The sequence below is a fragment of the Polypterus senegalus genome, chromosome 14 (genome assembly GCF_016835505.1).
Source record: "Polypterus senegalus isolate Bchr_013 chromosome 14, ASM1683550v1, whole genome shotgun sequence".
Lineage (NCBI taxonomy): Eukaryota > Metazoa > Chordata > Cladistia > Polypteriformes > Polypteridae > Polypterus > Polypterus senegalus.
Genome location: NC_053167.1, coordinates 10,756,974 through 10,783,384, shown reverse-complemented (window position 1 = coordinate 10,783,384; position 26,411 = coordinate 10,756,974). Strand labels below are relative to the sequence as shown.

At 38.9% G+C, this 26,411-nt stretch overlaps 1 protein-coding gene across 1 annotated transcript in view; it reads left to right on the top strand.

The window, feature by feature from the left end:
• Positions 1-26,409, top strand: part of nelfcd (negative elongation factor complex member C/D) — a 36,703-nt gene extending 10,294 nt beyond the window's left edge. Inside the window, exons 2-15 of the mRNA XM_039734924.1 lie at positions 6,460-6,572; positions 9,368-9,477; positions 9,668-9,777; positions 9,995-10,102; positions 14,885-15,037; positions 16,954-17,084; positions 17,166-17,331; positions 17,531-17,665; positions 17,945-18,084; positions 18,245-18,359; positions 25,411-25,506; positions 25,609-25,749; positions 25,831-25,960; positions 26,045-26,409. Coding sequence (XP_039590858.1) covers positions 6,460-6,572; positions 9,368-9,477; positions 9,668-9,777; positions 9,995-10,102; positions 14,885-15,037; positions 16,954-17,084; positions 17,166-17,331; positions 17,531-17,665; positions 17,945-18,084; positions 18,245-18,359; positions 25,411-25,506; positions 25,609-25,749; positions 25,831-25,960; positions 26,045-26,079 — 1,683 coding nt within the window. The 3' untranslated portion in view covers positions 26,080-26,409. The remainder of the gene's footprint in view (positions 1-6,459; positions 6,573-9,367; positions 9,478-9,667; positions 9,778-9,994; positions 10,103-14,884; positions 15,038-16,953; positions 17,085-17,165; positions 17,332-17,530; positions 17,666-17,944; positions 18,085-18,244; positions 18,360-25,410; positions 25,507-25,608; positions 25,750-25,830; positions 25,961-26,044) is intronic.
• Positions 26,410-26,411: the final 2 nt, after the last annotated feature.

Genomic DNA, 26,411 nt, shown 5'->3' with positions numbered 1-26,411 from the left:
ATGAGGTTAACACAGAAAAAAAGATCACCAATTGAAGTTTTTTGAATAATCGATTTGCCATCAATAATTGTTTTGGTAAAGCCATACTCAGTGTAATCCTCCTTCCATTTTATAATTTTTCCGCCACTAGCCATGATTAAATGAACGGTAAAAAAGTAAGAGCGAAGAAGCGAGGGTGATTTATTCAGGCAGGCAGGCGACAGCTCAATAGCTCGAATTTGGATATAAGTAGCTTCTATTTAGTCGCCAAAAATATCTTTGTTAGGAATGGAAGTTGAATTTAGTCTTTAAATTTCTATGGTAAAGAAAAAGTTATGCAATGATGACTACATTTAACTATATAAAGTCAAAACTTGTATATATAAAGTCATTCGCGAATATATAAAGTCAAAACTTGATTATATAAAGTCACTGTTGGAATAAATAAAGTCAAAACTTTAATATATAAAGTCAGCGTCGGTATATATAAAGTCAATACTTGTTTCTGAATATATAAAGTGAAAACTTGAGTATATAAAGTAAGCGCTGGAATATATAAAGTCAAAACTTAAATATATAAAGTCAGCATCGGAATATATAAAGTCAGTGTCGGAATATACAAAGTCAGCGCTGGAATATCCATCCATTTCCCAACACATTGAATCCGACCACAGGGGCACGGGGGTCTGCTGGAGACCATCCCAGCCAACACTGGGCACAAGGCAGGAACCAATCCTGGGCAGGACACATGCATCATTTTCAAAACATTAACCGAACAGTGTTTTTTTAATTTATTTTTCTGAATATGTTTTTGTTAACTTAGTTCAGTTCAGAGTCGTTTCAATTAATAGATTTTGACTTTCACTTTATGTATTCAGGAGTGAGTTTATGTACTCCGATGTTGACTTTATATAATCAGGAATGACTTTATAAATTCCGACGCTGACTTTATATATTCAAGCTTTGACTTTATATATTCGGGAATGACTTTATATATTCAAATTTTGACTTTATATATTTTGACGCCGACTTTATATATTCACAAAATCAATTTATTTGCCTGTCTGGCACCCCATAGTATGTATGTGTGTATATATATATATATACTTTATTATTATATATAGACTTTATTAATCCCAGGCAGATATAGATATGACAACAACACTCATATCAAAGACAAAACAATTACATTAACAATCAGGTTACGTTATTTTTTAAAATTTTTTCTTTTTTATAACTTCTTTAATACACTACTTCTCCACTGCGAACCGCGGGTATTCTGCTAGTATATGTGTGTGTATATATATATATATATATATATATATATATATATATACACAACAGCAACATATTTAACATCTTCCATTTTCATGCTAAGACCAAAACAACATGCATAAGTGTCAAAAACCATAAATATGCTTTTGATTGCACCATTGTTGCACACTCCAAAGAAGAACCTCAAGCAGCTCTCAACAACTACTCCAGGTTCTATAAAAGGCTGGGCCTGAGCCTAAATATTGGGAGGACCAAAGTCCTGCAACAGTCTGCTGCAGGCCAACCTCCAAGCCAGGAGACGCACTGGAGAGTGCTGAGACCTCTGCTTACCTTGGTAGTCCTCTCCCACAGAAAACAACATTGGATGAAGAAATTAAGTACAAAATCTGATGTGCCAACATCTCTTTTGGATGTCTGAAAAGACAGTGTAATCTTGTATCTGCCATTAAAGATCCTTGTCTACAAAACAATGATTCTACCTTCCCTGTTATATGGATATGAGGCATGAGTTATTTACGAAAATATATGAGATTGTTGGAACAGCAGCTGCAGTAGTTATTACACAGGAAAATTTTAAACATCTCCTGTCAAGACTGCAAGACCAACATCAGTGTGGTGGCTGCAATTCATAGAAATCACAGGATGCTTGTGCTGAAGCTCAAATTATGTAACCTCACATCCAGTGGGCCGGACATTATGTACGCATTCCTCAAATCAAATAAAGCACTAGGGTAGGAAGACAATATTAAGGCCTACCCCAAAAAATGTAAGGTAGACCCTGAAGCATGGGAAAATATGGCTTTAAGTAGCAATACTTGGTGTCAAGTAATATACAAGGTTATTTCATCCTTTGTAGAGGAGGGCATTGCTTCTGTCACAGAGAGGCAGCAGAAAAAGACAGAGCGGCCAAAGTTCTCCCAAACTACAGCTGTGTCTCTTTCATGAGCACTACCGGGTCTGACACTCCAGGATTCACAAATAATACAACTGGTACAACAGCCTGGAATAAGAGATCACCCTCGGTATATTGGTAGAGATTGCCAATATAATCAAATCCAAAAGTAGAAAACTAACTGGACTGATGTTACCTGTTGTAAGTTAATGTTAACTGAGAGAATTGCACTACATTGGCCAACGCACTGTTCACGTGATCTATATGACATACATTGCCCTCCATAACGTTTGGGGGAAAAACAATTTCCTTGATTTTTCCCATCACCTGCACAGTTTAAATTTACAAATCAAAAAATTCAGACTTGATTAAAGTGCACATTGCAGAATTTAATTTAAGGGTATTTGCATACATTTCAGTCGCATCATATAGAAAAGACAGACTCTACACGGTACCCCCAATTCAGGTCACCACAAAATTTGGCACAATTGGCATCACTCGTGTTTGTGATTACTTGGGTGTTTTATTATTTCGTAAGGTACCTTGATTTGATCCTACCTTTTAGAGTTCTAGTTGCCATTGTTCAACATGAGGACAAGAGCTTTGCCAATAAAAGTAAAAGAAGCAATAATGGAAGACAAAAATAAAACCATTGGAGGCATCATTAAAACCTTAAGATTAACCTAAATCATTGTCTGGAATATAATTATAGAGAAAGAACACACTGGTGACCTCCATGTCTGATGACAGAAGAATCCCCACTATGGTAAAGAAAAACCCCAAATGCCTGTCCAACAGATCAGGCACAGTCTTCCCGAGGTAGACGGGGATGTGCAAACGTTATTTGCAGAATGTTTCATGAACGGAAATACAGAGGCCACACTGCAAGATGCACACCACTAGTTAACTACAAAAACAGAATGGCCAGATTTGTGAAAAAAAAAACACTTTGAAAGAGCCTGCAGAATTCTGGAAAAAGGTCTTGTGGACAGATGAGACAAAGATGAACCTGCATTAGAGTGATGGAAAGAGCAAAATGTGGAGACATAAAGGAATGGCCCAAGAGCCAAAGCATACCTCCTCATCTGTTAAACATGGTGGTGGGGGTATTATGGCTTGGGCATGTATGGCTGTGACAGGTACTGGCACACTTCTCTTCATTGACAATATAACTGTTGATGACAGTAGCACAATGAATTCTGAAGTGTATAGAAACATCTTACCTGCTCAGGTTCCAGTAAACACCTCCAAACTCATTGGACAACACTTTATCCTACAACAAGATAATGATCCCAAATGTACTGGTAAGGCAACACAAAGCATTTTTAAAAAATAGAAAATTTTTGAACGGCCACACTGGTTACCTGTTTCAAATCCACTTGAAATGCTGAAGAGAAAACCTATGGGAACAAGACCTTGAAACAAGAAGGAGCTGAGCATCATTATCACCAGAGAAGATCTTCAGCATCTGGTGATTTCTATGAATCACAGACTTCAGTCATTGGAGGCAAAGAATATGCAACAAAGTGCTAAATATGACTGCTTTAATATACCCACCGTTGCTATTTCCCAAATATTATGGTGCCCTAAAATGGGTGGAACCATGGAAAAAAAATAAGTGTTATTTCTACATGGTGGGACCAAAATGTATGAAAATACCCTTAAATTAAAATCTGCAATGTGCACTTTAATCACATCTGAACTTTTTGATTTGTAATTTTAAACTGCGGAGCAGAGAGGTAAATCAACTGAAAACTGTCTTTTTCCCCAAACTTTATGGATGGCACTATATTTTTTTTATTTAACAATGTTTGCCACATTTTATACTCTGAAACATTAGCTTGCCTTAAAAACTAAATGAATTAAACAAGTTTATTGTTTGCATATACATATTCTGCCACGAAGTATCCTGTTTTGGCAGCTCCCTGGTTACTGCTCATCTCTACCATTTGGTCTTCCTGTAAATAGGGAGATGTGCTTTGGACTTTGAAGCATTAAATTCATTTTATTTTGTTTTTAACAAAAGGAGCTGCTCATTTAATTGCTGGTGTACTCAAGCCAAATAGCCTCCTCTTGCCTCGATTTTTACTTGCTATGATAGTTATTGGCACTGCCAGTGTGCAGCTTCCTCCCACACCCCACAGTCCTATATGCGTAACTGTGGATGTGTGTGAGATTCCACCATGCCCCTGAACCAGATATACCAAGTAGAAAATGGGTGGATCCTTAGACTGGCATCTGTAATGCTCATTACAATCGAAGAATGAATGCAAAGCCTTTGTTCCTTTATTGGGACTGAGTACGACACTGTTAAAAAGCAATTAATCTTGCTATCATTTCATCTCCCTCAATTAAATTTATTACACTACAGATTACAACTTGCATCTGATCAAAACACATCTCTATTTGAATTAATTGCATAATGGGTTACATGTGGCAATAACAAAAGCTTATGTGTGTGGTTTGAATGTTTTTAACAATAATAACCACAGTTCCTAGAATTGTATGCTGAAATTCTCCAACCTTGAACACAAAGCACTTCCAGACATGACTAGTGCAACATGTGTTAGTTAATGTGGTACTGTAGCATTCCCATTGTGTGACATTTTCATGTATAGTTTTTACTCCTGTTTTTCTCACTTCATGTTGTAGTTCATCAACTTGCAGTCTGGCATGAATACAGCAGTCAATACTACCAATACTTCTTTATTGAATTCATTGTATGTATCCCAGAAATCTAACCCATTTCAGACAGAACCGTTTATTCCCCTTCTCAGGCTTGTTTTGTTGACTGTGGCTCAGTGTTGTTTTTGTTTCTTCCACTCCAGGCATAATTTTCTTGAATGCTTGTGCACATAAACCTTTAATTCTTGTGAAAGGGCTCTGGTGACTGAAACTTGGTTGAGATAGCTAGCATAACCATTTTCTATCAGGGTAATAGGTCTCACGCTCATCTATGGTGTTAACCTTAATTTTGCTTTATCCTCTGCTGCTATCCTTTTTTAGCCTACTGGGTTGAGAGTGAAGTCCTTACTTCAATGAAAAGATGGTGACTACTGTAGAATTGTTTGACTCTTTTTGAACTCGCATATATTTGGCATTCTTAATAATTTTAACAGTGAATATCAGATGTTTCAGACCATGATTGCAGTTTGTTTGAAAGTATCAATCACATTCACACAAGTAGAGCCAGTATTCATAATGTGACAATGTGTCTGAAATATTGGACCTAGCACTTTGTTTTATAAAGACACTTTTCTGCCTACAACTAACTACCTACATACATACATACATACATACATAAACAGGAAATATATAGATCTAAACATACAAGGGTAAATCAAAAAGTAAAGGCAAACTGAAATTATCCAGTAACTGCAATGGATAAAAGCTGGTGCAATATAGTATGTTTGTGATGGTTTAAGTGTAGTTTGAATACGCATAGTTCAGTGGTCTTCTGTTACTCTAGTTGTATGATCATGGACACTCCGCTGTGGGATTGCACCATTTTTGAACAACACAGCATAAGTGAGATTTCTTTGAGAAGAGGGAATGAAACCTGCTGAAATTCTCCAAAGGATGTTGCCTTTTGCAGATCAGTAAGCTATTTGGGTACCCATCTTGTGCAAACTTTTCGGAACTCCAAGCCTGCATGCACGATGGCTTGTTTGGATCCATACCTGTGATGTAAATGTGTAGAACAGCTAACGGTGTGATCCATTGGTCTTTTCTGATGAAGGCATTTGTCAGGTCACTGTGGATTTGTGTGTATGATGTTGATGTTCGACCAGATGGACCTTTGTTGGTTACTCTTGTTCTTCCTGCTTACTACTTTACTACCCATTAATAAACTTTTCGTTCATTGATTCCTGTTATTTTCACATTGTACTGAGCCAACATCCTTCAGTGAATTTCAGTAGGTTTCACTCCATCTGCAGTTTTCATTTGCAGTTATTGTCCATATAGAATTTAATAAATTGAAAAATGAGTATATAACATATACACCCCGACTAACTGTGCATACAGTTGAGTAACATTTATTTAGCGAGGTATCATTAATATAAGGACAAAGATCTATTGGGGTGTTTTCAGTAAGCCTTGAAAAGCAGCAAACATTTACTCGTTTTTCTGTAAATCGAGTTCGAAATATGTCATTTTTTTGTATTTTTGCCTAGTCAAAAGTAGAATGTACCCCGAAACATCTATATTTTTCCTTCATCCAGGAATTGGTTACTCTTGTTCTCTAGTATATACATTTTTGTATATTTATCACATTGAATGGTTAACTCACCTAAACTTTTTGTTATTAACAGGATGATGGCTACATGGAGGGTGAAATGGATGGGAAGGTCCAGGAGGAATGTGTCCAAAAATTCTCAAGTCGAGATTATATCATGGAACCAAGCATCTTTAATACTCTGAAGGTGTCAGTACCATATGTGACTTTTTTGTGTGTGTTTTTTGGGGGGGTATTTAGGGGTATGGGGGCTAATTTTAAGCAATGAAATCGCACACTGCCCCGAGATGTTTCCTGCTTTGCACCAGTGATACAATACAATACAATACAATACAGTTTATTTTTATATAGCCCAAAATCACACAGGAAGTGCCGCAATGGGCTTTAACAGGCCCTGCCTCTTGACAGCCCCCCAGCCTTGACTCTCTGAGAAGACAAGGAAAAACTCCCAATAAAAACCTTGTAGGGAAAAATGGAAGAAACCTCGGGAAAGGCAGTTCAAAGAGAGACCCCTTTCCAGGTAGGTTGGGCGTGCAGTGGGTGTCAAAAGTAGGGGTCAATACAATACAATATACAGAACAGAACAATTCCTTAAGACAGCATAATAATAAAAATTTTAGAAGTACGGTTTAACAGTAGATGATATGACATAATAAGGTTTGGATATTTTTAGAGTCCTGGAGACCTCATCCATCTAGCTGCCTCCCCATTTGGCCATGCCACGGCTGAAACGTTGCTCCGATGTAAGGACCCTTCTTTCCCATGATTCCTGTGATCCTCCATCAGGGATGACTTTACCATAGGCAGGCAAACAACTTGGCAGGTGGGCCGTGGCACCAATTGCCACATTTGGGTACCGAGAAAAGAAACAGAATAGGTGAGGGTTAGTATTCAAATATAATTATCATGTTACTTATGTTATAGTGCTAATGACTAACAACAGAGATGCAGTATGTACAGTTAATCAGCAGCTCTAGTCAGGATATGCTAAACTGAAGTAGTGAGTCCTCAGCCGGGATTTAAAGGCTGAGATTAAAGGGGCATCTCTTATGGAAGCAGGAAGACCATTCCACAGTTTAGGGGCCCTGTAACTAAAAGCTCGACCTCCCACTGTTATTTTATTAATCCTTGGAATCCTAAGCAGACCGGCATCTTGAGATCTTAATGTGCTCAGGTTTGTAAGTCATGATAAGTTCAGACAAGTAAGCGGACCTTGGCCATTTAATGCTTTATATGTTAAAAGGAGGATTTTGAAATCTGCCCTAAACTTAACTGGGAGCCAGTGTAAAGATTTAAGAACTGGAGTTATGTGTTCATATTTTCTTGTTCTTGTAATAATTCTTGCAGCTGCATTTTGGATTAACTGGAGGCTGTATAGAGAACAGTTTGAACAGCCAGTGAACACCGCATTGCAGTAGTCAATCCTACTAGAGATAAATGCATGAATTAATTTCTCACAATCCTGTTTATTTAGAAAGCGCCTTAATTTCCTAACATTTTTAAGATGGAAAAACATGTTTTGGACGACTTTGTAATATGTGCTTTAAATGACATGCTAGAGTCAAAGATAACTCCTAGATTGCGGGCTGATTCAGTAAAATTAATTGGGATTCCAACTGAGTTAAATGACAACAAAATATTGCTGTGATCAGCGTCATTCCCTCCAACAATTAACATCTCTGTTTTATCTGTATTTAAAGACAAGTAGTTCTCATTCATCCATTCCTTTAATTCACTAACACAACTAATTAAAGACAACATCGAGAAACTTCATTTGATTTAAATGAAAGGTATAACTGGGTGTCATCTGCATACGAGTGAAAATTAACATTATGTTTCCTAATGAGCGGTCCCAGTGGAAGCATGTAAAGTGAAAACAGTAAAGGTCCCAGTACTGAGCCCTGCGGGACACCGCACATTTCTGTACATACTGGAATCGATTTGATAAATAAGAACTGAACCAAGCGAGCACGGGCCTGTAAGCCCAACATCGTTTTCTAGCCTGTGCAGTAAAATAGAATGGTCAATGGTGTCAAATGCTGCACTTAAGTCCAACAACATAATTACAGTGGAATTTCCTTCATCAGAGGATATCAGAATGTCATTTACAACCCGTGTTAGTGCCGTTTCTGTACTATGACCAGTGCGAAAGCCAGACTGGAATTTCTCAAATAAATTGTAATGCGTAAGGTGTGACTTAAGCTGACTGGCGACTACTTTTTCTAGTATTTTAGAGAGAAATGGTAAATTTGAAATAGGCCTATAGTTATTTAGTATGTGTGGGTCTAGGTCTGACTTTTTAAGTAAAGGTTTAATGACTGACACTTTTAGTGCATCAGGTATGGTGCCATGCAGTAATGAACTATTGATAACGGTTAGAATAGGCTGCAAGAACATCCATTGCACTTATTACTAGTTTTGTTGGCACTGGATCTAGGGAACAAGTAGTGGGCTTCATTTTAGTAATTAAAGTTAAGACTTTCTGGTGAGTTACAGGATTAAAATTACTAAAGTGCTGAATGCAATGTGCGGCAGGGTCTGCTAAGCTAGTATTTGGTTTGTACTGTGATGCTGAGATCTGGGATCTTATATTTTTAATTTTCTCATTGAAGAAGTTCATAAAGTCTGTACTGCTAATATCTGGTGGTATTTTGCACTGTTGATCTGAATTGCCATTTGTTAATTTAGCCACTGCTCTAAACAGTACCCGAGGATTTTTATTATTGCTATCTATTAATGTAGAATAGTATTCTGAGCGAGCTTTAAAGAGGGCTTTTTTATATTTATTTACACTCTCTGTCCATGATGTTGGGATAGGTTCTGCATCTCAGAACTGGATTAAGTGGGTTTGATAATGTTTTGTTAATTCTAAACAACATGGTTTCACATTTCTGGCTTACATTTGGTTTCTTTATTATTCTTTAGTTTTTAATTTTAAAACATTTGTGTTTCTTGTGTGTGTTTGTTTTTTCTCATGACTTCAGGTATTTCCAGGCTGGTGGCTCTCCAGAGCATGTCATTCAGCTTCTTTCTGAGAACTACACAGCTGTAGCCCAGACAGTAAACCTTTTGGCAGAGTGGCTTATTCAGATGGGTATGAGTTTTTCTGCTGTTAGCACTGCATTGAAGAAGTGATCACTAAATCAAGGCTAAAAAAAGAAGTGTCTAGTTATGGAGATATGTGAAATTAGCAGTATTACTTGGAACTCTACTTTGTATGATATAATAGTACTGTGTTGTGCCTGGTCTGTGGTGTGAGACTTGACTTTAGTTTTATGCATTAGGAGTGGAACCTGCCCAGGTCCAAGAGAGAGTGGAAAACCATCTGAAGGCTTTACTTATTAAGCACTTTGATCCACAAAAAGCAGATTCGATCTTTACAGTAGAAGGAGAGGTGAGCTGTATTTTAACTAATTTTTAATTGCATTAGTTACTGTCCATCTAATACATGCTTTTGTAATTAACTTTCGAGCAGCCCAGAATTATACATGTGCACCTTTACCTTTTATGCTTTAATCTTTTTCACTTGGGCCAGCCAGTGACTGTCTTAATCTTGTCCCCCAGTGTACACTGCTTTTGTTAAAAGTGTACTTTTGGTCTGTATCCCTTAGACTCCTGCTTGGTTAGAACAAATGATTGCCCACACAACATGGCGAGACCTCTTCTACAAATTAGCTGAAGCCCATCCAGATTGTCTGATGTTAAACTTTACTGTAAAGGTGAGTAGTCCTTTGTTTTATTTACATGCACATCATGCATTGACTAGTATCCAGTTAAAATAGCTATATTCAAGGCTCCCAGAAGATGTGTGTGAAGCAGCATTGCAGAGTTGCCAAGTAAGTCTTAATATGTTTTTGGCTGTTGTATTATTTTAATCTATATGGCTGTGCTAGTTCCAAATAAAAGGGCAGACCATAGTCTATTAACACTAGAATCCTTGAAACGTATGAACAAACTCATAATCCCAGGTCACCTTAAATTCCTTTGTACCTCTCCATTATCGTTTTTTGTTTTGCTAATGTGTCGATCAGCAAAAGCAGCCGGTTTGATTCGGGGTGCTTCCTAGGTTTACTATATTGAGTAGTGAGCTCCTCTTATTGTTACTATTATAGAATAAAAACATACACTTGATTCAAATCTGTAACAGACAGTGTAAATTTATAGTACTTGTAAAGGTTAGGGTTGTTTTTTTTTTTTTTTCTTTCTACAGTTTCCTTCTCTCAGTCATGTTCACACTCTGCCCAATCTGACACAGTTAGTTTTGCAATAAAGACGTGGCATAATGAAACAAGTGTGCTTTTAAGTGCAATTTTCTCTTAATTCAGTTTTTATTCAGTGTTATTTTTCTTTAGTTTCGTTGATTTGTTAGAGACTCAAATTAAATGCATGTTTTTATTACATAATAGTAACAATAAAGGTAGCCCACCACTCGAGGCGCTAAATGTGGGGAGTACCCGGGATCGAACCGGCAATGTCTTGAAGCAGCAGTTCCTCACCCAGCACCAGCCAAGCAGATATCCATAAGACAGCCGCATTTCCACTAGGTAAACGCGCAAACACAAACATGCATGCAAATGTCTTTATTTCATATTGAATGATATTTGGGTTCCAGTTTTCACACATTGATGGCAACATGTAAATTGAACATTTTTTTTCTTTTGTTTTATTCTTGAATAAAAGCACACTTGTTTTGTTATACCTTTTGTGAAAGGGTTTATTTGATATTTGGACTTCAGTCTTCACACATTACACATTTGACGTCAACATTTTGTCATAATTACTATAACATAACAAAGATTTCTGTTTTAGCTATGTGTTTATGGAGGAATATTTCGGACAAAATTAAATAAATAAAAGTACTGTGAAATGTGAGCATAAATAAATAAATGTGTCATGAAATATGTTTTTGTTGCTTATTTATTTATTTAATTTTGTCCGTAACATTCCTGCAAACCGTCATGAAATACGACTTGAAATAAAACTGTCACTTTCACTCGTCAAAGTTGAGAGGGTGGGCTCTAACACGCCCTCTAGTTATTGATTGGTGAATCGATAGCACAAGAATTAATTAGAAAAATGCTTACTCCTGCCAATGAAATGGATTCTGCTGAAGATATTACGTATTTCAGAGAGAGAATTGAAGATTTATCAGAAGAAATTACAATGTTGGCAGCCCTTTTAGACTGCGATGTAGATGAAACTATTTTTGGAACTATCGAAGAACAGGTGGAACGGGCTCGACTACACTCCAGTTCAGGTGACACAGTTCCCTGCTCTGGACGTCCATCCTTTGACATTCCAGCTGAGTCAATAGAACACCCTCTGTTATGCGGTTTAAAAGTACGACAGATTGCTGATCTATATGGTATATCGGAGAAGACGATCACAAGGTGAATGAGCCAGTTTGATATACGGTAAGCTGCAACGGCTGTATTAGTTTAGGTACTTTGAAATGGAATGCACAAAGCAGCTCCAACTAATATTTTGAACTGAGTATTTGACCCTTGTTTTACGAGTATAAAGTCAGGTGCATATTCCCAGCTACTTTTTCAAACATCTCTACAGCTCTGATTAGATTTTGTGACATATTTATTTATTTATGCTCTCATTTCATGACATATTTATTTATTTAGGTTCTCATTTCATGACACATTTATTTATTTATGCTCACATTTCACAGTACTTTTATTTATTTATTTATTTATTTATTTTTGTCCGAAATATTCCTCCATATGTGTTCAGTGTCATCCTACATTTACACAGATTGTTGTAGTCATGGAACACACATGAAATATATGTATTTCAAATAACAATATATTATTTTCCTATACAATTCCATACACCTCACTCCCAGTTAAACAGATTTAGAGAATTTATGTCTGAGTTCAGCTGCCTCTGTGGGGGATGGGATAGCAGGCTGCTTGCAGCTGATCAACACATTTGCAAAACAAAGGCGCTATCGGTGCGCAGTTATTGAAGTGATGAGGAGGCGCAAGTAAAATTAAGGTGGCCCAGCATTACAAATATTTTCGCAGGCTTCAGGGATTCTAGTGTTAATAGATTAATCTTTATAAAACTAATTTAAATTTGCTTTGGAATATGTGTTTGCCTTGGTGCACTGTGGTGGGTATAACAGACTTACTTTAAGACAGGTTGATGATTTTAAATGGCTGCGTGATTACAGTGTTTAAGCTAAATGCCAAATTATTTTACATCTAGAAACCAACAGGACAAGAATCCATTGCATTTGCAAAGTGATGACTGGTGATCCAAATACATTACACAGAGGGTATTATAAGAAGGCTTTTTGTTTGCTAGCAAATTTTCTTTAGCCAGGGTCCCATGTTCCATCTAAAGGAAGTCATGCCACCATAACCAGTTGACACAATCACACCTAATGCAGTCTCAGGTTCAAATATTATCCCTTTCATTGAGCACAGTACCTCAATAGACAGATGATCACACTCAAAGCACAACAAACACAGAAGTGTAGTTCTGAAATTTAGTTACTCCTCCCTCCTTCCACTCCTCAAAAAAGTTTTGTCCTCTGCCTCCTGATGCTGACTTCCTGGTCAAGGTGAGGCAGCTTCTTTTATGTTGGACCTGGGAGCATTTCCAGTGCCATAGCATTGCACATCGGAATCACTTCCAGGTTAAGTGGAAGCTCCCCAAAGCAGGGAGGTCTTCTGCTGGCAGTGCTATCTGGCGGCACCATGGGACCCCAAGAGTGCTGCTTTCCAAAACTACAGATCCTTACACAGTCCTGCAGGTGTCAAACCTGGGATCATGCCAAAGAAGCAGTGCCACCTATCGTACTGGGGGATGACTTATATTTGCTAGACAAATTCCCCCACTCAATGTATTAGTCTTCGTCTCCAAAAGGATTAGAATAAGACTTGGCTATGATGTAACTCCATCCATGGTGTCCTTCAATTATGGCCTCTCAGCCGGGTAAGACATTGTTCTTTATCCCATTCAAGATGCTTGTCCATTGATTATGGCATCTACACTACCTATATTGAAAAGACATTTTACCAAGAAGGTGCAAGAGCTGAAACCCCAGCTAGACATAGTTAAACATAGTTAGACTTAACTTAAACTCACAACTGATTTTTGTACTGCAATGAAACAAGGGATTTTATTCTAATAACATGACACGATATAAGACTGTAGTAATGCTTCATGACTTATGAACTTTAACTCCCAGCAGACGTCCCTGATTGAACATCTGAGTAGAGCACAGGGGCGGCTGGGACAAGATTGGCCAGTGGGAGTTTTGAAAAGTGACACCGGCTATTCAGTAAGGGGGTTGAGAAGTCTGGAGTTTGTGTCTGTTTTGCCGTCCATATCATCTTCCTTTGTATTATTACTTTGTTCTTGGATCACCTCACCTGCATGAATGTATGGACTGCTCTGCGTCTGCCGGTCGTGTGAGTACAGAGTTAGATTGGGCGTGCTCCCTCCAACCAAGAACAAAAACCAATCTCCTCACCACCCAACGCATACTGGTAGGATCGTTTTACATTACTTAACAGCAAGCTGTTGTGTGGATTATCTCTTCTGCATCATTTCCATATCATCATTGGCTGTTTCATATAGACAGTGTATTGGAATTTGTTTCTTATATGTGTGATCGCCAGCAAGAGACTGAGGGAGGAATTGTTTTGTTTGTTGTGTAGTTGATTGTATCCTGCTGTTTTTGTTTAATACGTTTGTGTTGATTACTGTTTGTTTAATTTGGTTCTGTGTGTTTGTGGTGTGAGTCGGGCCAAGGCTGGGTGCATTACTGGGGACCCCACCAAAAAAGGTAATACATTACTATCCTAGCAGCGGTGTGAATCTTAGTGGCACTGTGCCCAATACTACGATACTGCAGACACAAACTGTTCCAGCCTGACACGTAGATGATAGGCTTTCCAAGTAGCTAATTGCTGCTGTGTACTCACGTTCTCCTTGAAGTGGTCCTCGGCAGCATGAATGGTTGCATTCATGTTTATCTTAACTATGGAGAGTGTCTATCTGTTCATAACTGGACCACTGATCCTATGAGAGTGGGTGTTCTTGCCTTCCAAACTGATAGTCCGCAACATGCACACACAACAGATGCCAGAGCACTACAGTATTCTTCTATTCCTAAATGAAAACGTATCAGATACTTTGGAAATGTAAAGGGACAGTTTGCAGCATGTTTTACTTAATGTTAAAACACAATTTTACACTTTTAATGAATAAAAAATACTTTTCTTGTAAAACGTGCACTATTTTTTAGTAATGAAAGGTTATCTGTCAGTCTTAGGGAATAACTATTAATTTTGAAGTGTTCATGTAGGGAAGGACAATGAATATAAATTGGTGTTAAACAGACTGAAATGTAGGCAGATTAGTAACTGTGTTCCTAATTTCCCGGGTTTCTTTAACACCAATGTACATATAAGTGGAGAGGACAGAAGGTTAATAACCAGCCTGCTCTGTTTTACCCCCAAAAAAATGTCTTACTATAGCTCATATCAGATGCTGGCTACCAGGGAGAAATCACCAGTGTCTCAACAGCCTGCCAGCAGCTAGAAGTGTTTTCTAGAGTGTTGCGGACCTCTTTAGCAACGCTGCTGGATGGTGGGGAGGAAAATCTGGAGAAGAACTTGCCAGAATTTGCAGTAAGTATTTTGATAGGATTGTAACAACCGAGCAAATGAGGTGAATTGGGGGGGGATTTCAGTTGTAAATTTTAGTGCTTTGTGCTACTATCTAAGTTAGTCTTTAAACTGACCATCATGTCAAGCCTAGCTCTCAGCATATCAGTATGGGTTGTTTCAGCCTGGGTTGCCTTTGCATTGGTAATTTTACTTGTGTTTGTTGAGCTGTTGGAATCCACGTGGAGTTTAAGGAACCTATCCCAAAGTCATAAGGTGAAAAATTTCTCCTTCCTGTGCAAAAACGTGATCAAAACAGTTTTTCCTCCAGCATATTTCTATGCAAGATGTCGCCTGCAGTACTTTTCAGTTTTCACACACAGCCAAGTACCTCCAGAATATAAACTTCCTCGGACCATTCTGCATGAATGGCATTGCATTGGCTGAGTGCTGTGTCTTATCAGAATGTTCTATTTTAGCTTGAATAGATCACTCCACCTTCTAATGTTTGTACATTATGCACACCAAGGAGTTCTTTGTGGGTGGTGGGATTTTGTCCAAGAATTGCTGTTTTTTCTTTCCTTCATTTTCTTGCCTTTGTGATGTTAGGTTAAATTTGTGTTAATGTTTCGCTTATTTGCATAATTTTCAGTTGATTTGCCCCAGATATGTGACCATAACACTCTGCCTGTCTCCTGAACCCTAAACTTCATGTTGAATATTTTTTGGATTCTTGAGACTGTTTTGGAGTACATTGTTCTTTCTTGCGTCATATAGTTTGTACACCACTAGTGTGTTCCTGCCTCCATCAAGGATGAAATTTCAAATCACCATCCCTCAGAGTGCTTAGAGGTCACTACACCAGAAATGATCTGAGAAGCCATTGTACAAGTAGGCTTCATGTAGTCGTGGATAATATATAATATGTCTTCAGTTCAATTTGATATTTAATAAAAAATGAATATGGAAAAGCCAACATCGAGATAAATGTTCAGCAGCTTCTTCTAAACGTTAAATCCACAAAGTCTCCACTGTTCTTTTTAAGAGTGACTGCATTGATTTAGAGCAAGAATCAGATGGAGTGCTTAGAATTGGTAGGGTTAGTGCTACTGTTCTGCAAATAATTAGATTTTCCCAGAGTGACAGTTTGAGTAGTACAACATCTGAAGATAAAACATGTTAGTGCGTATGAAAAGGCAAACGTGGCATGTGCAGCATCTGCAGTATACAACATGTGTCCCTGCTAAGCAAAGTTAAATAAAGTGCTGTTCTGTTGTATAGCGCATGAACAGACAAGCAACCGGGTGGGTATTGGGGGTTTAAGAATTACAGTGACTACCATTTTCCAAATCATACTTTAAGCCATGCCCAGAAAATCCTCCGACTTTGTCAGTGTTCTGAAAACTTTGCCACACTAACCAGTTATTCACATCAAATCAGAAGTGACATGTAGACCTTCATCCACCTGCTTCATGCACTCCATGACTTAAAATGTGACCTGGACTTGTTGCTGTCTGTATCTCTCCTACTAATTAATAACATTTGTATTTAAAATTTTCTTGGTTTTCAAGTCTTAACTTCAACATATGATCAATTAAGGAAACAATAAGAGAAATGTCATTTGGACTGAAGGAATGATGCTTGCCATCTTCTGTATCCAAGTATCACTCCCAGGGGTAACCTGCGGATGAAAATAGTAGTGGTTCCAATATAGACATCTTAGGAGATACCATATGTAAAATAAATTTCACTGAAGCACACAACTGGTAAAGTACCCTGGGGTGGTGTTCACTGTAGTATTATCATTAATGGACTGTCCAGTCATACCTCTGTGTGTGTGTGTGTTATATTTTCTCATACTGTGCTGTGTGGCCATGTCACTACCTTAAACAGTGTGCAATGGTACATTTGCTGATCACTGTTTCTTTTATATTGGGTAGAAAATGGTTTGCCATGGGGAGCACACCTACCTGTTTGCTCAATCAATGATGTCAATCTTGGCCCAGGAAGAGCAGGGGGGATCTGCAGTTCGGCGTATTGCCCAGGAGGTCCAAACGTCCGCTCATAAACGGTACTTGGTTAAATGCTTACTTAAATTTGCTATTTGTTGTGTGTTCATTGCAGAGTCTGACTTTTGTGTCCATTTATACAGGGGCCATGATGCCAGTCAGATCACATTGGCCCTCGGGACAGCAGCTGCCTACCCTCGGGCCTGCCAGGCACTCGGTGCTATGTTGTCTAAAGGAGCCTTGAATCCTGCGGATATCACCGTCCTTTTTAAAATGTTCACCAGTATGGATCCTCCCCCTGTTGAGTTGGTAAGAAGCTATTTTTTTATGCTTTTTCATTGTGATCAGCATATATTTGAGATGGCACACACATTCAGTAAACCACTTGATGTAGGTCCTCATGCTGGTGAAAGGAAGTTGGTCCATTGTCTTACGCCACTTTGCATGTTGATGATTTACCCAAGGATTCCAATTTCCTCACACTATTCTTATTCTTTGTCTACTGCAGATTAGAGTTCCAGCTTTTCTTGACCTTTTTATGCAGTCCCTCTTCAAACCGGGTGCAAAAATCAACCAGGATCATAAACACAAATATATTCACATCTTGGCCTATGCTGCTAGTGTGGTAGAAATGTGGAAAAAGGTAAGTAAGTTCCCCATAGGCTGCACAATACTTGTCACGTTCTAAATTTAAGGGCAATTTCTCAACAGCAAGGTGATACTGTATTGTTTTTGGGCAGATTTTAAATTAAATGCTGAGCTTTTTACCATGTAGTCAGTCTTTAAGCCATGAGGAAAGCTTTGCCAGTTTGTTGTAAGTTTTATAGCTTTTCAAACCTGATACCAAGTCCAAAGTGCTAAGGAAACTGCAAAAACACAGCATTCAATAAAACTGTCTGTTTCACTGTTTTGTTTTGTGAAGAATAAACGGGTGAGCATCAACAAGGATGAGCTGAAGTCCACTTCAAAGGCCATTGAGACTGTCCACAACTTGTGCTGCAATGAGAACAAAGGAGCTACAGAGCTGGTAGCAGAGTTGAGCACACTGTACCAGTGCATCAGGTAGGCATACTGTACAAATGTTGGTCTCCAGGTCTTCCCCTGTATGTCAGGTGACTGAATCACCGAGCCTTACAGTTTTGGAGAAAATGCCAGTCATCTTATTTCCTGGACCTAAGGGGAACTGGCATGCTTAGATAATTTGTTTTATGTTTAATGACAGGTTTCCAGTTGTAGCAATGGGCGTGCTGAAGTGGGTTGACTGGACAGTTTCAGAGCCTCGGTATTTTCAGCTTCAGACAGATCACACTCCTGTTCATCTGGCCTTGTTGGATGAGGTGCATTTGCTTTTTGTGACTTTTTCTTTTTAAAAATCTGTGGTCATGGTGACTACTAGTAATGTAGGCTTAAGTAAATACCTTAAGTGAAGAGAAGTTGACTTGACCTCCAAATGGTACAAAGAAAGTAAAGAGGTGGTGATTTAGTGGAGGAAATAATTATTTGACCCCTCACTGATTTTGTAAGTTTGTCCAATGACAAAGAAATGAAAAATCTCAGAACAGTATCATTTCAATGGTAGGTTTATTTCAACAGTGGCAGATTGCACATCAAAAGGAAAATCGAAAAAATAACTTTAAATAAAAGATAGAAATTGATTTGCATTTCATTGAGGGAAATAAGTTTTGAACCCCTACCAACCATTAAGAGTTCTGGCTCCCACAGAGTGGTTAGACACTTCTACTCAATTAGTCACCCTCATTAAGGACACCTGTCTTAACTAGTCACCTGTATAAAAGACACCAGTCCACAGAATCAATCAATCAAGCAGACTCCACACTCTACAACATGGGAAAGACCAAAGAGCTGTCCAAGGATGTCAGAGACAAAATTGTAGACCTGCACAAGGCTGGAATGGGCTACAAAACCATTAGCAAGAAGCTGGGAGAGAAGGTGACAACTGTTGGTGCGATTGTTCGAAAATGGAAGGAGCACAAAATGACCATCAATCGACCTCGCTCTGGGGCTCCACGCAAGATCTCACCTCGTGGGGTGTCAGTGGTTCTGAGAAAGGTGAAAAAGAATCCTAGAACTACACGGGAGGAGTTAGTTAATGACCTCAAATTAGCAGGGAGCACAGTCACCAAGAAAACCATTGGAAGCACATTACACCGCAATGGATTAAAATCCTGCAGGGCTCGCAAGGTCCCCTGCTCAAGAAGGCACATGTGCAGGCCCGTCTGAAGTTTGCCAATGAACACCTGAATGATTCAGAGAGTGACTGGGAGAAGGTGCTGTGGTCTGATGAGACCAAAATAGTAACTCAACTCGCTGTGTTTGGAGGAAGAAAAATGCTGCCTATGACCCCCAAAACACCGTCCCCACCGTCAAGCATGGGGGTGGAAACATTTTGCTTTGGGGTGTTTTTCTGCTAAGGGCACAGGACAACTTAATCGCATTAACGGGAAAATGGACGGAGCCATGTATCGTGAAATCCTGAGCGACAATCTCCTTCCCTCTGCCAGGAAACTGAAAATGGGTCGTGGATGGGTGTTCCAGCATGACAATGACCCAAAACATACAGCAAAGGCAACAAAGGAGTGGCTCAAGAAGAAGCACATTAAGGTCATGGAGTGGCCTAGTCAGTCTCCGGACCTTAATCCAATAGAAAACCTATGGAGGGAGCTCAAGCTCAGAGTAGCACAGAGACAGCCTCGAAACCTTAGGGATTTAGAGATGATCTGCAAAGAGGAGTGGACCAACATTCCTCCTAAAATGTGCGCAAACTTGGTCATCAATTACAAGAAACGTTTGACATCTGTGCTTGCAAACAAGGGTTTTTCCACTAAGTATTAAGTCTTTTTTTGTTAGAGGGTTCAAAAACTTATTTCCCTCAATGAAATGCAAATCAATTTCTATCTTTTATTTAAAGTTATTTTTTCGATTTTCCTTTTGATGTGCAATCTGCCACTGTTGAAATAAACCTACCATTGAAATGATACTGTTCTGAGACTTTTCATTTCTTTGTCATTGGACAAACTTACAAAATCAGTCAAATAATTATTTCCTCCACTGTATGTTGTGTAGCCCGGTGGATTAGATGTAATATTTCTAGAGTTTGTAAGACATATACCATTTTTTAAAGAAAACAAAACACCCTTATTTAATGGGATTCAAATAAAACTATTAGGCATCACAGAATAGCAGAATCATTAAACAATAAGATAGTCAAAAGTTTGCATTCCTTTAGTTCTTCTTATTGTGTTAATTCCCTCTTTAGCATCCGTCATCCATTCATAAAAGAATGACCATTTTAACACTTTGAAATCGCTTCTAGATTTTTGTCTAGTGCCTCCGTGCTCCCCAGTACAAATAAACCCCTGCCTATGATATACGTCCTGGGTATGATGTTAATCTACATCCAGCCCTGCATGTAGACCCTCCAAACTTTAGGGAAGAATCTGGGGGTTGGTGAACTAGTGTGGTGCCGAGGTGTCAACTGTCACATGGCTGCGCTTGGGTCCTAATCTGGGATCCTGAGTTGGTTTGTCATGTGGTGGGTGTGGCAATGCACTGTATCAGTGTGTGCTCCTAACCTCTCTGATATTCCGTGTGATTATCATGTAAGACATCGAGGTTTTTGGAGTTGCCCCCCTACTTTTGGCCCTCTAGGCCCAAATAAACATAAATTTTCATGATTTATGTGCAATATGTTGTGCAAGAATTGACACCCTTTTGATTAAGAGTAAACCAACGGGCGTTTTTAGCAAAATTATCAAAAGAACTTGAAGTTGTGTCTGCCACATCTACCAACCCCAGGGGATCAACGCCTCATGGGACACAAATAGTCAAAATTACTCTACTTCACAAAACTTAAACAAAAATGGGCAACAGTGATATAGATGTGTAGTGTGTTGTTTTATGTAATTTCAAGGTTACCCATCATGAATATATTTTTGATATCTGATTCTTTACAAGTGGTCCTAACTGTCCAAGATCCTCAACCAGAAGGTCAAACTGACACATTTCAAACCTAAGCATGTGGGGTTCACATAAATATGATGTTATTTCTGATCCTTTACTAAGATTCTAGTCTATGGACCACTATCAGAGGAAGCAAATTGACACATTTCTATTACAATTGAGAATATTTACACTTGAGTATTAAATCAAAGGGGATATTTTAATATTTCAAATACTAAAAAAACTATTTGTGTTTATTATGTAGTTCTACCTCATGAAGTAAATGAGTACATTTCTTATGAACACCCCAAATTAGGGCGACTTGCACTAATTCACTTTGTCTGTGAAGATTCTCAGTCATCCAGGTGAAATTATCTGGTAGGTGAGTCATAGCACCTGGACTTCTTTCTTGTTAGGTAGGTACATTTCACTGCTCAGCTGCTTGGATGAGCAGTGAAAACGTATCTACCTAACAAGAAAGAGGTCCAGTTGCCATGACTCAACTACCAACTAATTCACATTATTCTTCTGCTGCAGCCAATGAGGGACCACTGACTTGGCCCTTTGTTTCAGATCATTGTCCCACTGGATAGCCCAAGTATTCCCCATGCACAACTTCTGGGCTGATGAATGCAAAATTTCCTCCAATATTTTCAGATGACATGTTGCATTCATCGTGCCATCAATTTTTGCTGAACTCTCTGTGCTGCTGTATCTCACACCCTCCAATATCTGCAAAGATTCACTGCCATACTTCATGCATACTTGATGATTGGGATGGGGTGCTTCTCTTCAAACAAATTATTGACTCTTCTCCAAACATAGTTTGTGGTTGTGACCATAAAGTTAAATTTTGGTCTCCTCACTCCCAAGTAATTCTGCTCCAGACATTTTGAGGCCTCTCAAGGTGCCGTGTGGTCCATCGTAAGTTGTCCACTTTGTAATGCATTGACTATTTTTATACAGACAGTACAATCAAACAAAGCACAGGTCTGTGATCATCTCACCATGTGTGTGTTTGTGTATTATCAGGCAAAACTTTTGATTGGTGTCCATCTGTGTGATTTTTGTTATGATTTTCAAAGGATGCACACAATTAATTATGTGATGATAAATAGTGTTTTTTTTTCCTGATCACTAATATTTTTAAAAATGGCAAACACTTAACAATTTCTGCCAGTAAAACGTCTATATGCATTATGTGTGTAATACAGTATATCTTGTGCTAGCTGGCCAATGTCTAGTTTGGAGACTCAGTCTAAATCTACATGCAGAAATTGTTTCATTGAAACAAATTCAGCAGCCCACAACACCTACACTGTCACTTGCGACAAACTTCCTCTGGGGCGTTATTCTTGAGCAATAAAGTAAATTGTGTTTACCATTTATACCAATGACATATACAACAGACAGTGTGGTGTAGTGGTTAAAGCTTTGGGTTCAAATCCTGCTACTGACACTGGGTGACCTGAGCGAGTCACTTGGCCTGTCAGTGCTCCAGTTGTAAAACCAAAAGTAATGTAACCAATTGTATCTTAAGTGTTATAAGTCACCTTGGATAAAGGAGTTAGCCAAATAAGTAAATGAAATGAATTACTACTGACTCTGTAGTCTTTTTATAAAGGAAAGTTTAAATAAGAAATAACAATAAAGGAATAAAGGCTGACATAACACAGGACTAATCCCATTGGAGTCCACTGACTGCCACACAGAGGGAAACAGCTAATGGTCTGACCACAAGGGGTCTCAATCCCAGTGTCCTGGGAGGCTGGTGTGCCCTCTTTAAAGCTGTTAATTGAATTAATGAGGACAGATCCTCAGAATGTTTCATGGTCGTGAATTAGATTAGTACTCCATCTTTCAGTTGCTTTCATTTTTTTTGGGGTTTTTTTTTATCCTTTTTAAATTTTCCTTTTTAAGTTATAGTGCCAGTTAGTCTGACTCAATTATACAAAATTTTCTCATTGATTCTCAACAGTAGTGCTAACGTTTGGGAAGACCCAGCTGTGATAATTCTGACAAATGCAGTGCATTGTTTTGCTGCAGGCATTACAAAATACTTTCCAATAGATGGCACTTCACAAACATTAATGCTGAACATGCCCAGGAGTGCACTTCATGCACATTTTTCCTTGATTTACCCCTCTGCTTCAACATTTTAAAATTACAAATCGAACAAATCAGATATGATTAAAGTGCACTTTGCAGACTTTCATTTTAAGGGGATTTGCATACGTTTTGCTCACATCATGTAGAAATGACACTTTTTCTATACGGTCTCACTATTTTAGTGACCAGCTGCAGGGTTCAAATGGGAATGGTAGATCTCTAAGGCTTCCATTTTCCTTTAGAACAACCTTGTCATAAAACACTCTTGAAAAAGAAGTAAAGATTCATCCAAGATGGTCCCCACATTTTTTATATATTTTGATTCACACTAAAAAGACACAAATGTGATGAGTTTTCAAACATGAAATTGCCACCTAAGTACATTTTCGGAGCTGGAAGAATGCAAGGCAATTTCAAAAACAAAGACTGAACATATCGCAGGTCATGTCCACACTGCTAGGTTTTACTTTCAAAATGCAGACATTGGTATTTGTTTTCATCTTTCATCCACACTGCCCTGGCAGTTTTAGCCCCCAAAAATTGAAACTTTTGAAAAGCCTGTATTTTTCTAACTCGACAGTTACTCACCATTGCAGTGTGGATGGGAGAAAACGGAGTTTTGAAAATGTAGACTCGTCATAGCGTTCTGATTTGTTTGCACTCATTACTTGGCCTTTTTCCTGATTAGATCCTTTATCATTACAACATCTTATTCTCTGATTGGTCATCCATCACAAAGAAAATAATATTCCAATGTGGTAGACACACGAGGTGCTTCCCATGGTGATTGTTATGTTGCTTACAGTACCTGTAGGCATCTAAATTGAATTTTGTACAATTTGAACGCTGAATCCGTGCACAAAAGGCAAATAATTTACCAGCCAGTACAGCTAGCGAGAAATCCTGTGGGCAGGACAGTTCTGAGGATTTTTTCTATCATTGCACACATCTCCAGCATAGGTAAACAGCTACTTCTCAACATTTTTGGTCCTAAACACTAATGTGAACAGAGATTGTTTAACACTAGAATCTCTGAAGCCTACGGAAAAACTTGTAATCCCGGGCCACCTTAAATCCTGTTGCACCTCTCCATCAGTGTCTTTTGTTTTGTAAAAGCATCAATCAGCACAAGGAGCCTGCTGTCCCATCGCCCGCCTTGACAGAGCTCAGCTCGGGCAAAAAGTTCACCCAGCTCAAGAGTCTTTATCATGGTGTGAGGTGCCTGGAGTTGTATTGGGTAAATCATATATCGTTATTCGGAATACATGCATTTCATGTCTGTTCTGTGTCTACAAAGATCTCGGTAAGTGTAGGAATTATTCAATTACATGTCGCTGTCCGTGAGTTAAAACCCAAGCTCAAATGTCAATTGACAGGAAATTGATGTTTATTCTTGGATGGTGCAATGGTAAGAACTGCTGCTTTATAACCAAAAGGTTCCGGAGTCGAGTCCAGGCGCTTCACATTTTGAGTAGTGAGCTGCTATTATTATTGCTATAATAAAAATAAACATTTTATTTGAGTCTGTAACACTCATTTGAATTTTGGCCTCTTGTAAAAGTTAGCTCTTGCTTTTTTATTATTCAGTTTTATTCTTTCAGTGACGTTTGCATGGTACAATGAACTTGCCTGTCCCTCTCTGAGATGATGGCATTTATTTCCATTCTTTTCACAAGAGCAGCGAATGACCATAGTAACAGACAGCTTCTTCACAGTACTTCTGCTGGCTAAAAGGCTGTTGTAGCGCAATACAGCTCTGCTTGGCAGCACAAGTAAAATGGGACTTCCACCTGCAGCTAAAGTCACATATGAAATGTATGCATCCCAAGTAACAGTATATTATTTACCCTGTACAACTCCAGGCACCTCACACCACGATAGAGAGACTTGAGCTTGGAGAACTTCAGCTCCGTTGGGCGGGTGTGGGGACAGCAGGCCGCTTGTGCTGAGCGATACATTTACAAAACAAAAGACGCTGATGGAGAGGTGCAAAGGAATGTAAGGTGGCCCAGGATTACAAGTTTTTTCGTAGGCTTCAGGGATTCTAGTGTTTAATGTAGTAGTACAGGCATAGTCTTAACTGGGTACAGAAGACAAGTATCTTTCACAGGAGGTGCTAATCTGGTGTTACTAAGGTGCCTAAACATTTGACAGAATCCCCATATGAATGTGAAGAAAGAAGCTGTTTGTCGCCATACCATGTTGCACTGCAGTCATCTTCTTGGACCTGATTTATTAAAGCCCACAATATGCTATAACCTATAACATTTGAACCCGTGTTCAGAAGTCTCTCCCCTAACATTTTTTTTTATTTGGCAGATCAGCACATGTCATCAGTTGCTGCACCCACAGGTCCTACAGTTACTCACAAAACTATTTGAGACGGAGCATCTGCAGCTGGATGTCATGGAGCAGGTGAGCAGATGCTTCTTTCTCAAACACTGGGGGGTGCATATGATGAGTGTGGATTACTCGGTACCCTTTTAATTAGTATCCTTTTTTCTTTCCTTCTACTAGCTAGAGCTAAAAAAGACTTTACTGGACAGAATGGTCCACCTACTGAGCAGGGGATATGTGCTGCCTGTTGTGGCCTACATCCGCAAGTGTCTGGAGAAGCTCAATACTGACATTTCTTTGATCAGACATTTTGTAACTGAGGTGAGTGCAAAGACTGAACCATCTTTGGTCAGCCGTCAGTGCTTAGGTGTCTGACCAGTAAGAAAGTGAATTTCACTGCAGGTCCTGGATGTGATCGCACCGCCTTACACCACAGATTTTGTGCAGCTTTTCTTGCCCATATTGGAAAATGAAAGTATTGCTGGAACAATCAAGGCAGAAGGAGAACACGACCCAGTGGCGGAGTTTATAGGTGAAGTTCTTAATGGGTTTCTGGTCTCGGCAGCTTTCCAGCATGTTGTTCTGACTCTCCCCTCCCACCCTTCTTGTTTTTCAGCTCACTGCAAAGCAAACTTCATCATGATGGCATAACAGGCAGGTGATGCAGTGGCACAATGAATGGCTTGTTCAACAGATACCTTCCATCTTCATTTTTCACATGACAATGAGTTACACTGAATTTTGAGGCAGGGGTAAAAATGGCCATTGAGTCGTGCTCTGTCATAAAATGACTACTTTCTGAAGTGAGGAGATGTATAGTGAGCACCAAAGTACACACTGTGTTGTGTTCAGGAAACTGAACCAGACCAGTGCCACTGATTGGCCTAATTTACCCCAGGGCCGCTGCTACTCCCAGATTGGTGTGGTGGATTTTTTTTTTTTTTTTTTAAATCACAAAAATTAAAAACCAATTCAGACAAACC